Genomic DNA, 15,654 nt, shown 5'->3' with positions numbered 1-15,654 from the left:
TTCTGTCCTACCAAATCCCTCACTTTGCTTAGGCCCTGGTCCTGTCATGAGCTCTGGGCAGGTAAATCCTTGCACCTGTGCAGAGCCCCAGGGAAGTCTCTAGGCCTGGGCATTAGCACAGACGTCCACCTTCAGAGAGCTCATTGAAACAGGGGAGGGGGCTTTATTCATAGCAGTACAAAAACTCTGCACTCTCAGCCAATCAGAATTGTCTGGGAGCCCTTTCATTGATCAGCCACTGACACAAGGTGTAGCTGAGGAAGATTCAAAGGAGGATTTGCCATTATATTAATAATGTGGAGCAGATAGTTAATCTGGTCTATAGTTTAAATGTAAAAATTACTCACTCGGTACAGTCCCTTTTATTACCTTTTCCCCCAAGCAAAACTGATTGTGGATAGGTAAGCTGGGACTCCTGGGCAGGACAGACTTAATAACATAGTTGTATTGGCTTCAAAATAGGTCTGTGGGTGATCCTGTGGTTGTGAGCCTTTAGCTAATGAGATGGTAACTCCTTTCTACCACACCCTCACCCCAATTATTTATTGATTGGGATTAGGATCATTTGCTAAAGAGGGGTAGCGCTAGTAGCAAAGCTAACTGGTATATAAAGAAAGCCAGGTCTCTATAGTTAAGCTTTCCTGGAGGGAAATACATGTAAGTATGGGAATAAGGAAGTGTGTAGTAGGGAAGCTGCTATTAAGTAAACTGTTTACTCTGGCATTGTGCTTGAAAGCTTTTGATTTTTGTGATCTTCCTTAAAAAGTGGATGTGATTATTTAACAGTTCTGTATAGCAAGGCTGCTAAGTACTGTTCCTCCATCCTCTTAAACCTAGGCTGTTTTATGTTGCTAGGCTGAAAGAGAACTTTCTTTCCTTAAGCTTTAAAACTTCACTCATCCCTATCAACTATTTAAATGGACCTCCTTAGCCTGCTCCCTCCAGGTCTGTCACTCCATGGAAAAAGCTAGTGTGTCAAGAATGAGAACAGACAATATCTACAACTACACTAAGTAGGAGACAGCCACAGGATAGTAGAAAACTGGTGGTGATATGTATGTATCTTGTCTCTCTCCCTTTTCTATGCTCACAACCACAGAGGGGGAGAGACTCTAACTTCTGGTAAAAGGTGACTCTGCTGTTGACCGTCCTAGATGTGTTGCTGCTACTTCTCCATGCTGCCCTGTTAACGTTGGGCACCTGGGGTTTTTCTCTTTTGCTTGTACCACCCTTACTGTGAGGCAAAGCCCTATGTTGGTTTCTACAGACATGTGGCTTAGAAGACACTCTGACCTCCCTAACAAATGTTGGGAAAGATATTTTTCTCCTTATGTACATCCACTAACACTTTATTGCAGCCTTTTCTCTGGCTGCTGTTTGTGAAAACTGTAGACTTTTTTTACTACACAATTGCATTCTCCTCAGGCAAGAGGAAGAGGCTTCATATGTTATTTCTACGTAGTCTAGTTTTCAGATTGGCTAGGGGATGGGTTTTCAAGGTCAGTATGATGAGGGTGATTAGCTCTGGGGGTTGGGTAAAGTGGAAGAGGGGCCCCTGAGATGAACAAAGGATGTGAAGAAATGGGGAGAAAGCAGCGAGGAATTGTATTTTTAATGAAGGTTTGTGCTTCAGATCAACAACAAATAAAAAAAAATTGTCAATTTTAAGGCTGTAAGAGCGAACTATCCCAATGCAAAGGAAACTTAAGCAGTATGGTTAGAGACCATGTTGGCTTAACGAGGAGATCTTCAATGACCTGAAACTCTAGTCCTACAGAAAGTAAAAACTAGGGCCAATTACAAAGGGGCAAAATGAGATTAAACTAGCTGGAACATAAAATGTAACAAGAAAACATTTTTATAAATACATCAATTGAAGACCAAGAACAGAGTGGGGGGCCTTTGAGGGGGCAGGGCGACTTTAGGACCTGCAGGGCCCAATTTGAATACCCGGTCCGGGTCTTCGGCGGCACTGAAGGCCCCCGTGCTGCCGAAGACCTGGAGTGGACCGCCGTCAGGTGAGTAAAACAAATTAAAAAATTTAAGACACCTTAGGTGCGGGACCCAATTTGGGGGAATCGGCCTAAAGCTGGCCCTGTGAGGGGGCTGCACTGCTGTACCGCTGCAGTGAAGATGCTTGATGCAGACAGAGCTCTCCTGTCAACTTAGGCCATGTCTACACTAGAGACCTTACACTGCACAGCTCTACCACCAAGATTTCCCTTGTAGCCACTCTATGCTGATGAGAGAGAGCTCTCCTGTTGACCTAATTAAACCACCCCCAAAGAGGTCTCCTGCTGACCTAGTGCTGTGCACACTACCACTTATGCTAGCAAAACTATATTGTTCGGGGGGTGTTTTGTTTTTTCATACCACTGCGCAACATAGTTATATCAATGTAAGCTTGCAGTGTAGGCCTGGCCTTAGACAAATTAGATGTCTTCAAGTTGGCAGGGCCTGATGGAATGCATACTAGACTACGTAAGGAACTGGCTGAAGAGATCTCTGAGCCATTAGTGATGACCTTTGGGGACTCCTAGAGGAAGGGGGAGATCCTAGAGGACTGGAAAAGGGCAAGTTACCCATCTATAAAAAGGGAACAAGGACAACCCTGGGAAATACAGACCTGTCAGCCTAACTTCAGTACCTGGAAAGATAACAGTGCAAATAATCAAACGATCCATTTGTAAGCACCACAAGATAATGTGATCAGTAACAGTCAACATGGACTTGTCAAGAACAAATCATGTCAAACCAACCTAATATCCTTCTTGGACAGGGTAACATCCCTTGTGGATAGGGAGGAAGCAGCAGATGTGATGTATATCAATTTTAATAAGGCTTTTGATACTGTTTCACATGCCCTCTTCAGAAGCAAACTATGGAAATCTAGCCTAGATGAACTTGCTATAAGTTGGGTGCACAACTGGCTGGATAACTACTCAGAGTAGTTATCAATGCCTCAGTCAAGCTGGGAGGCCATTTCACGTGGGGTCCCACAGGGATCTGTCCTAGGTCCAGTTCTATTCAATATATTTATACCATTATCCAAACTGAGAGTGCACTTAATTTGTTGATACCAAGCTGGGAGGGGTTGCAAATGCTTTGGAGGACAGGATTAGAATTCAAAATGTACTAGAACTGGAGAAATGGCCTGAAACAAATGGCCTGAAATTCCATAAGGACAAATGCAAATACTACAGTTAGACAGGAACCATCAATTGCCCAAAAACAAAATGGGGGAGGGGGGGAATGAGCACCTAGGAAGGAGTACTGCGGAAAAGGATCTGGGGGTTACGGTGGATTGCTGCTATATTGTAGACATCTGTAATTCTGTTTCTTCCCCCCTCCCCCCCCCCCCCCCCCCCAAAAAAAAAGTGACCATCATTCTGGGATGTATTGGTATGTTGTAAGCAAGACACACTACTCAGCACTGGTGAGGCCTCCGCTGGAGTACTGTGTCCAGTTCAGGGCATCACACTTTGGGGAAGATGTGGACAAACTGGAGAGTCCAGAGGAGAGCAACAAAAATGATTAAAGGTCTAGAAAATGTGAGCTATGAGGAAAGACTGAAAAAATTGATTTGTTTCTTCACGAGATGATTGAGGGGGCACATATAAAGAGGGGGATGATAAATGGTTCTCTTTATCCACTGAGGACAGAAGTAATGAGCTTAAATTGCAGAAGGGAGGCTTAAGTTCGACATTAGGAAAATTTTCCTAATTGAAGGATGGTTAAGCTGTGCACAAACTACCTAGATTCCACAACCTGCCTGTCACCAGAGGTTTTTAAAAACAGGTTAGACAAACCCCTGTCAGGGATGGCCATGAGGTCCCTTCCAGTCCTAGGCTACATTTCTACAATTATTGATCTAATTTGTTTAAACTATAAGCTTTCTAGAGCAGGAACCGTTTTCTTCGTGTCAAGCACCATGGGACCCTGATATTTGTTGGAGGGTCTCTAGGTGCTACCACAATATAAATAACACCAAGCAGGTCGCATGTCAGCAAACTGACATGTTAGATTCCTCTAAAGATAAGAATTTCTCTTTCGTCATACTGTTGAAGGGTAAATATAAAATGACGCTGCACTTCTTGTCATACATTGCTTCATACAGTACTTCCAGTTTGGAAGGATTTTTAGTGTAAAATTTATCTCTGGCAGTTCCAGTGGAATGAGGGGGGGGGGGGGGCAGGGGCAGGCTTCACAGAACAGTGTTCCTGGGCAGATTCCAATCTCCCTCTCCTATGAGAGGAAAATAGGACAGCCATGTGGGGAGGGGTTGGGATAGAATGAAGATCAGACCATGTTCTTGTGGCCACGTGGGAGGAGAGTGCATGCCTAAAACCAGACATCTAGTCTTGTGCACAGTCTGTGTGTGTGTGTCTCTCTCTCTCTTAACCCCCCTCCCCCCCCCCCCACCTTGGTAGTTACTGATGTTTCCATCCAACAGTGCTGGAAGAGAGCTGAGGTAGAACTTGGAAATTCTCTTTGTAGAGTCTGGAGTACAAACTACTATTTGATTGACACCAGCTCTCTCCACACCTACACAACAACTTGGCCAGGCACCTCAAGATGGAGGGATTACCTTGGCCTCAAGCAAATGGTCAGCGGCCAGAACAATCTCTCCAGGGGCCATCTCCCAGGAATCCACAAAGTAAGGTCACATTCCAGCAGACAGTATATTGTCCAATGTCTCATGTTCTAGTGACCTAAATCTTTAGTCTAAATGCTGGAAAAGAAATGCAACTGGATTTGTGGCTGTCTTCCGGACTAGAACATCTTCCAACAGTACCACTTGAGTTCCTGAAATATTTACCTACAGTTTCCTTTGGTTAAGGAATCGTCTGAATCTTGCTGCTCAAATCTGATCATCTGCCTTCCTGAATTACCCAGTTTGTGAACATTCACTAGTGGTTGCCTGCTATGCCGCTACTAGCGGCAAGAACTAGGAGAAGCTGAAGGAGGTTACTGCCTGCTGGGGGAGCATCCAGCCAAGGCTTTGCTTTTATTCTTTGCTAGTTCAACAAATGGCTTGTTGAAACCAGCCATGGTCCTTCCTGGCAGTGATCTAGGAAGGGTTTCTTGTGATAACAAGAGCTACCCCAGTGGCTGGTCTGCTCTTCAGAACAACTCCAAGTAAGCCCTGTTTTCTCTCCTCTCATCACTCTTCCAAGATAAGTTGTAAAGGATTTTTCACTTCCCAGATATTAAATTGGTTTTCTAAATGGATAGTTTCTTTAAAATAACTGTGCAAAGCCCAGTAAAAGTGTGGCAAACTATTAGTCAAGATGCAGCAATTTTTTTTCTTGATCTCTAGATCCCAACACTCTGAGAGTGAATGCAGGTGTAGAGGTTCCACGTCCCAGTCTCCCTCCTGAATCTGTGTTTCCTTTGGGTATGAACTTTGACAAGTAAGTTCTTGTCTCCTAATTCACATGTCTTGTCTACATGAAAAAAAACTATATTCTTCCTTAAATTCCCTTCTCTCCCCCTCCCCTGCCTTGCCCCAGACATAGATTTAAAAAAAAAAAATCCCAAATTGGAAAAGTTGTACCCAATATTGATCAACCTATCCCCTCTTCAAACTAAGAATTGAGCATCTATCCTTGGATGTGAAGACACTCATGGTGCAGCTACACAGGCTTCTGTCTTCCAATTCTATGCCTGGACTGCAAACTCAGAATCCTCTGGACAAGTTCATATAACTCTGTCTACAGACAGACCATGACAAGCGGTGATCTTTGTCAATGCTTGGACAGGCTTCCAGGGAATACCAAACTATGGCAGGCAGTGGAGTGAGTTGTTCCTGTTGGGGGCACACTTCCTGTGGTGGTAGGGGCCTTCAGGAGGTGCGATCCTTTAATAGTGCTCATGGTCATTAAATCCCTAGTGCATCTCTCAAAAACAGGTGGCTGTTATTCCTGGAGTTGTCCTGGCCATACTTCTGTTTGGCAGAGTTCTGCTGACCCAAATTCCTTGCATGTCTCACTGGCGGTGATGGGATTTGCTTCCTGGGCTAAATGAAGGTGTTGCCTCAGACTTGGGTACAGCCACCTCCTCGGTATGTTAGAGCCATGGTTTTCCCTCCTTGGCACAAACCCAAGGCAGGTGGTGTGTAGCTCAAATATCCCTTAAATGGTGAGCTGCAGACACACATCACTGCAGTGTCACGTCAGGGACTGTTCTGAGGAAGTCTGTGCAGAACTGAACAACTGCTGGGCAACCTCCTCTGAGTGGCTCCCTGGCTGCATACAGGTCTCTTCAGGGCTCCATTCTCACTGGCTCTTCCTGGGCAACGCTGCTACCCCAATGGACAGGTGGCATTGAAGATGATAGGGACTTGCTTTGGGTTCATGCAGCAGAATAGACACCTGTAAATCTGTGCTCTTGAGCGAGGTCACAGGGCATCCCCTAGCCCTGCCCAAGCAGAACATTTGGGGAGGGGGGGGGGGGAGAATATGCCATGGAGGTGTGGCTTGCCAATAAACTTTAGGCTTTTTGTCCTGCTTTACACCCCGTGCACCAATGATCCCCATGTGCTCTGGTCTAGAAACCCATTGCAAAAGGTGTTAAGATGAAAGCTGCTACCTAAGACTTGGAGTTACAGTTAAGATCTTAACAATCTCTTCTCTCCCCCTCCCCATTCTTATTTTTAAGCCCAGTGATGGGTGAAATGGCAGCTGTTGCCAACCTAGGTCCTTTGCCAAGAGCACCACAATCCTCCAGCACTGGCAGGAATAACCAGTGGCAAGAATCAGTGAGTCTGGCACAGCGTGAGCATGTTGTACAGAGGATGTAGGTATCTGGTGTCAAAATGGACTTCTTCCCTCTTCTTGGAGGGAAAGGGCTTCTGAATTAAGAAGCAAAAACTTCAGATGTCCATTGCCCTATATCAAAGAACATGGGATTTCACATGAAATCCCTTCTCTGCCTCTCTTCACCGCCCTTTTCTACCCTTGCCAAAAAAAGGCAGATGGTGGCTGATGCTCCAAGTGGCTTGCTGAAAAGTAAAAAGAAGGGACCTGTAGGCTTCAGTAATGTGTGGGTGTGTTGGTTGGTTTTTAGGGGAGTGAAGACCATAGACTGGAAATACTTGGGTTCTATGCAATATTAACTTATAACCAAGGAAACTTTGTCTTCATATTACAGTAAAGCAAAGATCTCCAATTGAGATCAGAGCCCAGTGAGCTCTGCTCTTTACCAATAAGGGACTGCCTCATTACTTCCTTGGAGCTACTGAGTTTCTCAGTATGACAAAATGCTTTCCTGGTCTTTCACCTTTTTATGTGCTGCATGACATGTTGGGCTGGGGTGAGACTAGATACATGGTTGTCAGTCAAAGCTTGCCCCTCCCCGCCCCCCAAAGTGTCCTGCTCAAGGCCTTAGAATTACTTTCCTGAGATTCCTGAAACAAAAACCAAAAGCCCATCACTGACTGAGAAGCAATCTTTCAGTTAGATGAAACTGATTAATCTGTTGCATGGGTGTCTTCCTGTTTAGAGTCCAAATGATTTATCCCAATCCTGATCCTGCCGTATTAGGAGATGAGCGCACGGAGAGGCTGATGTCATTTGCTCGGAGAGTGGAAGGGGAGTCATATGACCAAGCAAACAGCAGGGTAAGTGGCGTTATCTCTGCTACCAGTACTCCAGATAGTACAGACCAAACACAAATCTTACTGTATTGGTGACAGCTTAGGCTTGTGCCAAGTCTTCCTCCACTGATCCAGCCCTAATTAGAGTCCTAGTTAGATGAGGCTGCCAGCACTCTTACTTAGGCCTGCTGCCAGCACTCTTACTTAGGCCTGCTCAATACCATCAAGGTGACATAGCAAAAAACCTCAATTACCACTCCAGTGCCCCTGGACTGGTGATAGCAACAAGGGAGAACTCTGACCAAAAACAAGTGTAGAAAAATGGCTTCCAGCATTCCTTAAACCCTGAGGCTTGAGACCAATCTGAAATAGAGCTGTCCTGAGAGCCATGAATGACCAGAAGGTCCACAAAATGCAAGCTAGTATGTCACAAGCTGTGTTTTTTTGTTTGTTTGTTTTTTTGGTTTTGGTTTTTAAGGGAATGGGGAAGTGAGTGGAAAGCATGTGTCCTTCTTGCTTAGTATTTGCATTTGTTCACAGCAAGGAAACTCTCTTCCCATAGTGCCATACTTCAATGTCTGCTTTCCTCGCATGCAATAAAGAATGGATGTTGAAACCTAATTCTTAGACCTCAACAAAAAAGCTTCTTAGTGGTGGTGGTGTTGCATTTGCAGGGAATCAGTATAGTATCTGACCTTGACTCTCCTTCATTGCATAATTTAGGATTGGGACAGCTTCTGCACATGCACAGCATATTGGTAGGGGGTTCTTTATGCAATCTGTCTAATCTATAGATTTTTTTCCTTTCTCCCCTGTTCCCTAAAATCAGGAGGAATACCACCATCTGCTAACTGAGAAGATCCATGAAATCCACAGACACATACAGGAAGTACAAGAGAACAGGCTGCTGGGGCAGCAAGGACTTGGTGTACTGCCAGCTCCACAGCAGCAAGGACCTGGCATGGGTCAGCTGTAACCAAGACTCTCTGCTAGTAAGAACAATATGGGTCTTTTAATGTTTCTTGATGTATTACAGCGAGTCTAACCAGTTATCCATACCACCAGAAACTAACATGACTGTCATACATCTCTTGCTAGTTATAAGACTATAACAGTAGTGCTCATCAAGTGAGATGAGTCTCCTTTCAAGTTGCTTGACCTTATTAAATCATTCTGCTGCCTGGTAGGATGCTTTCACCACTTGTATTCAGGTAGCACCAAGAAGCCCCATTCAGAATCTGGGTGGATCGTACTGTGCTAGAAGCTGTACAAAGTATGAGACTAGATATATCACTTTTGGACATCTAAGCCACATGCCCTAATTCACTGGATACTTCTTAAGAGCACTCTGGTATTGGCTGAGAATAAATGTCCATAAATGAGCACTGATCATATTGTGTCTCATTCTAGGTCCAATAAAGGACTAGGTCATTGGTGGGGGAGAAGTGGTTTGCCAAGCCCTTCTGATATGTGTGGGCGTGCTCTTGACAGTACCCAAGTAACTTACAACCAAACTAGAACATGGGAAGAGCATATCTTGTTGATGCTATACCTGATGACTCTGCTCCCTAGTCAGCTGCACAATAAAACTGTATTGTGCCCCTAATAAATGAATCCCCAAAGTCTCTATCTGGCTGCCCCTTAAATGTTTCTATATCATACAGGACTAAAGTGTCTCCCTGGATCCCTGTTTGACTACTGTGCCATGTGCTTTAAATGCACCCTTGTTAACTCTGATAATACAAGTGAGGATAGTCTACTTAAAATCTACCTGTTTCCCCTGCCTGGTGGTGAAGATGGCTTTAAGAACTTGTATTTCTGTATCCTTGGTTAAAATCCATCTTCAATAGAGGAATGGAAATGTTACCCACTATTGAAGAACAAATGCAGAATAACATGGCTTAAGCTGTATGTACCTGTTAGTGGCTTCCTTGTCCATGAGTTTACCCTAATCTTTGATCTAGATATCTGAAGATGGCACCCCTTCAGCAATCCACATGGCTTGACCTGCCTTCCCTCTAGGAGGGGCAACCTAGCTCCTATACCAGACACTCTGTCCTTGACATGACTCCCATGATGGATCTGCTGGTGACATGAGCAGCCTTTTCTGAACTGCCTCTCTAGTCTCCCCAAGTGAGCTTTTAGAATTTGGAGCCTAAGGCTCCTTGGTAATGGCATGTAGGAAGCCTAATAGTGCATGGAACCTGTCCATTCAACTCCATAGTATTTCTGACCATTCTGGCTACTGTAAGAATGGGTGCAGCCCTTCTGTATCAAACTGGAGGGCTTAACTGTGTCTAACGAAGTTGTTGGCAAATGGGCAGTCTTCCTCCAAGAACTTTACTTCTAACTATTTTTGTAATAGGCTTTGTGGAGAGCTGAATGGTAGATCCCAACCTTCAGGAAGAACTGTCTGTCTGGACTATCCTCATCCAAGCTGCCTCCTCCGGGCAAGATTAACAAGTGAATACAATTTTAGTGTATACTTGGTGTTATGGATTCAGATTTTTAAACGCAAAGTAAGTTTAACATGCTCTACTTCCCTACAAGCTTATTTTAATAAAACTCTTATTAAATCTCTAATGCTCTCTGACTCTGTACAGCTTGGAAGGCTTTTTTAATTTTTTTTTTTTTTTTTTTTTAATTTTTAAAAGATCTCCACACATTCAAATTTGAGTTCAGGTGACTGGAAAGGTGTCCAGGAAAACCTGGATCTGAATCTCTTCTGAATTAAATGGATGTAACTCACTGAAGTCACGGGTCACTTGCTGGAAGATTCTCTGCACCTTGAAGTCTTTTAAACCATGATTTGAGGACTTTTAATGGCTTAGACATAGGTTTGATACAGGAGTGGGTGGGTGAGGTTTTGTGGCCTGCGTTGTGCAGGAGGTCAGACTAGATGATCATAATGGTCCCTTCTGACCTTAAAGTCTATGATTCTAATATTGTACTTCTGGTGTAAACCCAGAAGAAAACTCCACCAGCATGTCTGGATGTCTCCAGATAACTGCTGCTCCCAGCACCTTTTATTTAAATAATCCCAAAACAACTTCCTGTTACCACAGCTGAGGTTCTAGGGTTATGATTGTGGAATCTTTCCCCTTTGTCTTACCACATACCACCACTCCACTCAGGATGCAACTCCTTGAGACTGTTTTGCTAAGCCCAGGTTCGGAAACTAGCAACACCCAAAGGTGACTAGAGCAGACACACATGGTCTGCCTCTTTATTTTACTGCTCTGAAATGAATGAACCACTCTGAAAAGGGGAGAGAAGAGAAACCTTTCACTCTCCCACCCCTACAGAACAGGCTTCCCTTCCCCTCCCCTCCCCTCCCAAGCTGGGCTCGAAAAGTTCAGATCAACTTTTGCTCTGGCATTGGCTTGGGGTCCAGCCCCACCACCTCTAGCCTATGGTTTGCCTGAGTCAACTCCGACAGTGTGTGAAACTAATTCAGAGCAGATCAGTTTTGCTAGAAGGAGTAACTCCCCCCCTCCTTTTTGTCCAGCTACAACTGTCCCTGGGTGGGCTGTGGAACTGGAGTCTTTGCAACATGATGCACAGTAGGGGACCTACTTACTTCTGGCAGATGTTGCCAGTCTCTACTGACTAATTGTCAAATAGTAAAAGCAAAACACTCCAATGTAAAGGGGCTGGAAACCTCCTAAGCTTGGTTTGTTTGTAGAAATAAATGGGCTACCAACATCTCTTAACTTTTTCCCCCACACCCCTCTTACTGTTCCATTAATGAAATGGTAGCAGTGTGCTGTGTCACTTCTACAGTGGGGTTTTCTTTATTAGGAAACAAGGCCACTCTCAAATTGTCATTAGGTAACCCCCAGCTCACTTAAGGTTTCCCTGATTTGAAGCAGAGTTCAGCAAGACTATAATAAGAATTAATGCTGCACTTCCCATTCATGCCTGTCAAAGGGTTTGAAGGAGTAGCATGGGTGAGATGGACATATATGTCAAATGTTCTCCAGAGCCTGTGGTAGGGGGTAGGGTGTGTGGTGTGTGTTTTTTTTGTTTGTTTGTTTCTTTCTTTAGCTACTATAGTGGTGGTGGAGGGAAGCCCCCCCCCGCCCCCCCCCCGCCCCCCCAACACACAGCAGCATAATTCAGCCAGAAATCCATGCAGACTCAGAACTGAACCAATAGCTCTGAGGTGTAAACTGATCATTCGTTTCACTGATGCTAATGATATCCTTCAATGTAAGATGGGTTAATTATTTTGCCATTTTATCAAATGAAGGGCAAAGATGTGGATCATAAAAATGTATCTAAATCTGTGTCCCAAACTGTGAGGGCAACTCCTTTTTCCTCCAAAGAAGATCCAAATGAGGAGCTGTTGCAGGGAGAGCTGTAAAAACTCAGCTGTGTAGGACTTTCGTAAGGGGGGAGGGGGAATGGCTAACCTTCCTTCAAAGTCTCAACTTTTAAAGAATCAGGACAGGAACTACAGCGCTAATGATTGCTACCACTCTTCTCTGACACACAAGTTACCCCAGTAACCTGCCATCTTCCTAGATTTTATGACTGGCTGTATTCTCAAGTAAACCAGTGTGTGTAGTACCTAAGTGCTGAAATGAACAAACAAAAGCTGGGACCAAAAAAAGCTGCACTCTAGCCCACCACAAATGTTCATAAGAAAGGCCATACCAGCTCAGACCAAAGGTCCATCTAGCCCAGTATCCTGTCTACCGCCACTGGCCAATGCCAGGTGCCCCAGAGGGAGTGAACCTAACAGGCAATGATCAAGTGATCTCTCTCCTGCCATCCATCTCCACCCTCTGACAGACAGAGGCTAGGGACACCATTCCTTACCCATCCTGACTAATAGCCATTAATGGACTTAACCACCATGAATTGATCCAGTTCTCTCTTAAACTCTGTTATAGTCCTAGCCTTCGCAACCTCCTCAGGTAAGGAATTCCACAAGTTGACTGTGTGCTGCGTGAAGAAGAACTTCCTTTTATTTGTTTTAAACCTGCTGCCTATTAATTTTATTTGATGACCCCTAGTTCTTGTATTATGGGAATAAGTAAATAACTTTGCCTTATCTACTTTCTCCACATCACTCATGATTTTATATACCTCTATCATATCCCCCCTTAGTCTCCTCTTTTCCAAGCTGAAGAGTCCTAGCCTCTTTAATCTCTCCTCATATGGGACCCATTCCAAACCCTTAATCATTTTAGTTGCCCTTTTCTGAACCTTTTCTAGTGCCAGTATATCTTTTTTTTGAGATGAGGAGTCCACATCTGCACGCAGTATTTGAGATGAAGGCATACCATTGATTTATATAAGGGCAATAATATATTCTCAGTCTTCTTCTCTATCCCTTTTTTAATGATTCCTAACATCCTGTTTGCTTTTTTGACCGCCTCTGCACACTGCGTGGACGTTTTCAGAGAACTATGCACGATGACTCCAAGATTTGTCCTGACTTGTTGTAGCTAAATTAGCCCCCATCATATTGTATGTAAGTTTGGGTTATTTTTTCCAATGTGCATTACTTTACATTTATCCACATTAAATTTCATTTGCCATTTTGTTGCCCAATCACTTAGTTTTGTGAGATCTTTTTGAAGTTCTTCACAGTCTGCTTTGGTCTTAACTATCTTGAGCAGTTTAGTATCATCTGCAAACTTTGCCACCTCACTGTTTACCCCTTTCTCCAGATCATTTATGAATAAGTTGAATAGGATCGGTCTGAGGACTGACCCTTGGGGAACACCACTAGTTACCCCTCTCCATTCTGAGAATTTACCATTAATTCCTATCCTTTGTTCCCTGTCTTTTAACCAGTTCTCAATCTATGAAAGGACCTTCCCTCTTATCCCATGGCAGCTTAATTTACATAAGAGCCTTTGGTGAGGGACCTTGTCAAAGGCTTTCTGGAAATCTAAGTACACTATGTCCACTGGATCCCCCTTGTCCACATGTTTGTTGACCCTGTCAAAGAATTCTAATAGATTAGTAAGACACGATTTCCCTTTACAGAAACCATGTTGACTATTGCTCAACAGTTTGTTTTTCTATGTGTCGGACAATTTTATTCTTAACTATTGTTTCGACTAATTTGCCTGGTACAGACATTAGACTTACCGGTCCGTAATTGCCGGGATCACCTCTAGAGCCCTTTTTAAATATTGGTGTTACATTAGCTAACTTCCAGTCACTGGGTACAGAAGCTGATTTAAAGGATAGGTTACAAACCTTAGTTAACAGTTCTGCAACTTCACATTTGAATTCTTTCAGAACTCTTGGGTGAATGCCATCTGGTCCCCGTGACTTGTTAATGTTAAGTTTATCAATTAATTCCAAAACCTCCTCTCGTGACACTTCAATCCATGACAGTTCCTCAGATTTGTCACCTACAAAAGCCAGCTCAGGTTTGGGAATCTCCCTAACATCCTCAGCCGTGAAGACTGAAGCAAAGAATCCATTTAGTTTCTCCGCAATGACTTTATCTTCTTTAAGCGCTCCTTTTGTATCTCGATCATCAAGGGGCCCCACTGGTTGTTTAACAGGCTTCCTGCTTCTGATGTACTTAAAAAACATTTTGTTATTACCTTTGGAGTTTTGGGCTAGCCATTCTTCAAACTCCTCTTTGGCTTTTCTTATTACATTCTTGCACTTAATTTTGTCAGTGTTTATGCTCCTTTCTATTTGCCTCACTAGGATTTGACTTCCACTTTTTAAAGGAAGTTTTTTTTTCGCTCACTGCTTCTTTTACATGGTTGTTAAGCCACGGTGGCTCTTTTTTAGTTCTTTTACTGTGTTTCTTAATTTGGGGTATACAGTGAAGTTGGGCCTCTATTATGGTGTCTTTAAAAAGCGCCCATGCAGCTTGCAGGGATTTCACTTTAGTCACGGTACCTTTTAACTTCTGTTTAGGGTTACCATACGTCCGGTTTTTCCCGGACATGTCCGGCTTTTTGGTAATCAAACCCCCGTCTGGGGGGAATTGCCAAAAAGCCGAACATGTCCGGGAAAATGCCGGCCGGGCACTTCCCCTCCCGCGGCTGCTCTGCTCCTCCCCGTGACTCTTCGGCTCTGTTTAAGAGCCAAGCTGCCCGAGCGCTATGGGCTTCAGGCAGCCCCCTTGCCTCCGGACCCCAGCCGCCGGCCGGGCACTTCCCCTCCCGGGCTCCGGCGGCGCAGGGTCCGGAGGCATGGAGGCTGCCCGAAGCCGGTAGCGCTCGGGCAGCTCGGCTCTTAAACAGAGCCGAAGAGTCAGAGGAGGAGCAGAGCCTCCGGCCGTGGCGGCTGCTCCTCCCCGACTCTTCGGCTCTGTTTAAGAGGCGAGCGCTACGGGCTTCGGGCAGCCCCCGTGCCTCTGGACCCTGCACTGCCGGAGCCCGGGAGGGGAAGTGCCCGGCTGGGGGTGCAGGGTCCGGAGGCATGGGGGCTGCCCGAAGCCCGAGCGCTACCGGCTTCACGGTTTGCCGGGCAGCCTCCAGACCCTGCGTCCCCGGCTGGGCGCTTCCCCTCCTGAGCTCCAGCTGCGCTGGGGAAGTGCCGGCCGGGGTCGCAGGGTCTGGGGGCTGCCCGGCAAACCGTGAAGCCGGTAGCGCTCGGGCAGCCCTTTTCACGTGGCTGGGAGTGGGAGGGGGGCGGGGAAGGGGTGGAGTTGGGGCAGGGCGGGGCTGGGAGTGGGAAATGGGCGGGGGCGGGGCCAGGGCCCTGTGGAGGGGTCCTCTTTTTTTATTTGTTAAATATGGTAACCCCAGTTTAACTAACCCCCTCATTTTTGCATAGTTCCCCCTTTTGAAATTAAATGCCACAGTGTTGGGCTGTTGAGATGTTGATCATGACTCATAAAAACAACAAAGAGTCTGGTGGCACCTTAAAGACTAACAGATTTATTTGGGCATAAGCTTTCGTGAGTAAAAACCTCACTTCTTCGGATGCCAAGCTTCATGACTCATGCTCATCCAAAATCAAGAGATTGGCTTTAAAAATCATGAGATGATGTAAAACAATTTGGTGGGTTTTTTATTTACCTTCTGCTGTTTGAGTCTTTAGGCTCTAGTGTGTGTGTCTGTGGGGAG

The 15,654-nt window shown here is 45.0% G+C and overlaps 2 protein-coding genes across 2 annotated transcripts in view; one reads left to right on the top strand and one right to left on the bottom strand.

The window, feature by feature from the left end:
* SLC25A17 (solute carrier family 25 member 17) overlaps positions 1 to 15,654 on the bottom strand; it is a 421,378-nt gene that overhangs the window by 404,733 nt on the left and 991 nt on the right. The gene's annotated exons all lie outside the window — the stretch shown is intronic.
* On the top strand, positions 567 to 10,226 carry LOC135983814 (histone acetyltransferase p300-like). The gene is made up of 7 exons (XM_065597219.1): positions 567 to 657; positions 4,454 to 4,657; positions 5,321 to 5,414; positions 6,661 to 6,798; positions 7,504 to 7,621; positions 8,427 to 8,589; positions 9,963 to 10,226. The coding sequence occupies exons 2-6, from the start codon at positions 4,576 to 4,578 to the stop codon at positions 8,571 to 8,573; spliced, it is 579 nt and encodes a 192-aa protein (XP_065453291.1). The 5' UTR covers positions 567 to 657; positions 4,454 to 4,575; the 3' UTR covers positions 8,574 to 8,589; positions 9,963 to 10,226.

This window comes from Chrysemys picta, chromosome 1, assembly GCF_011386835.1.
Source record: "Chrysemys picta bellii isolate R12L10 chromosome 1, ASM1138683v2, whole genome shotgun sequence".
Classification (NCBI taxonomy): Eukaryota; Metazoa; Chordata; order Testudines; family Emydidae; genus Chrysemys; species Chrysemys picta.
This window is presented reverse-complemented; position numbering and strand designations above follow the sequence as displayed.

Excerpts from the sequence above, each read along its gene's own strand:
- LOC135983814 (XM_065597219.1), top strand. The coding sequence starts at position 4,576 with ATGGAGGGATTACCTTGGCCTCAAGCAAATGGTCAGCGGCCAGAACAA. Across the intron at positions 4,658-5,320 it reads ATCTCCCAGGAATCCACAAA|ATCCCAACACTCTGAGAGTG; the intron begins GTAAGGTCACAT and ends CTTGATCTCTAG. Across the intron at positions 5,415-6,660 it reads TTGGGTATGAACTTTGACAA|CCCAGTGATGGGTGAAATGG; the intron begins GTAAGTTCTTGT and ends CTTATTTTTAAG.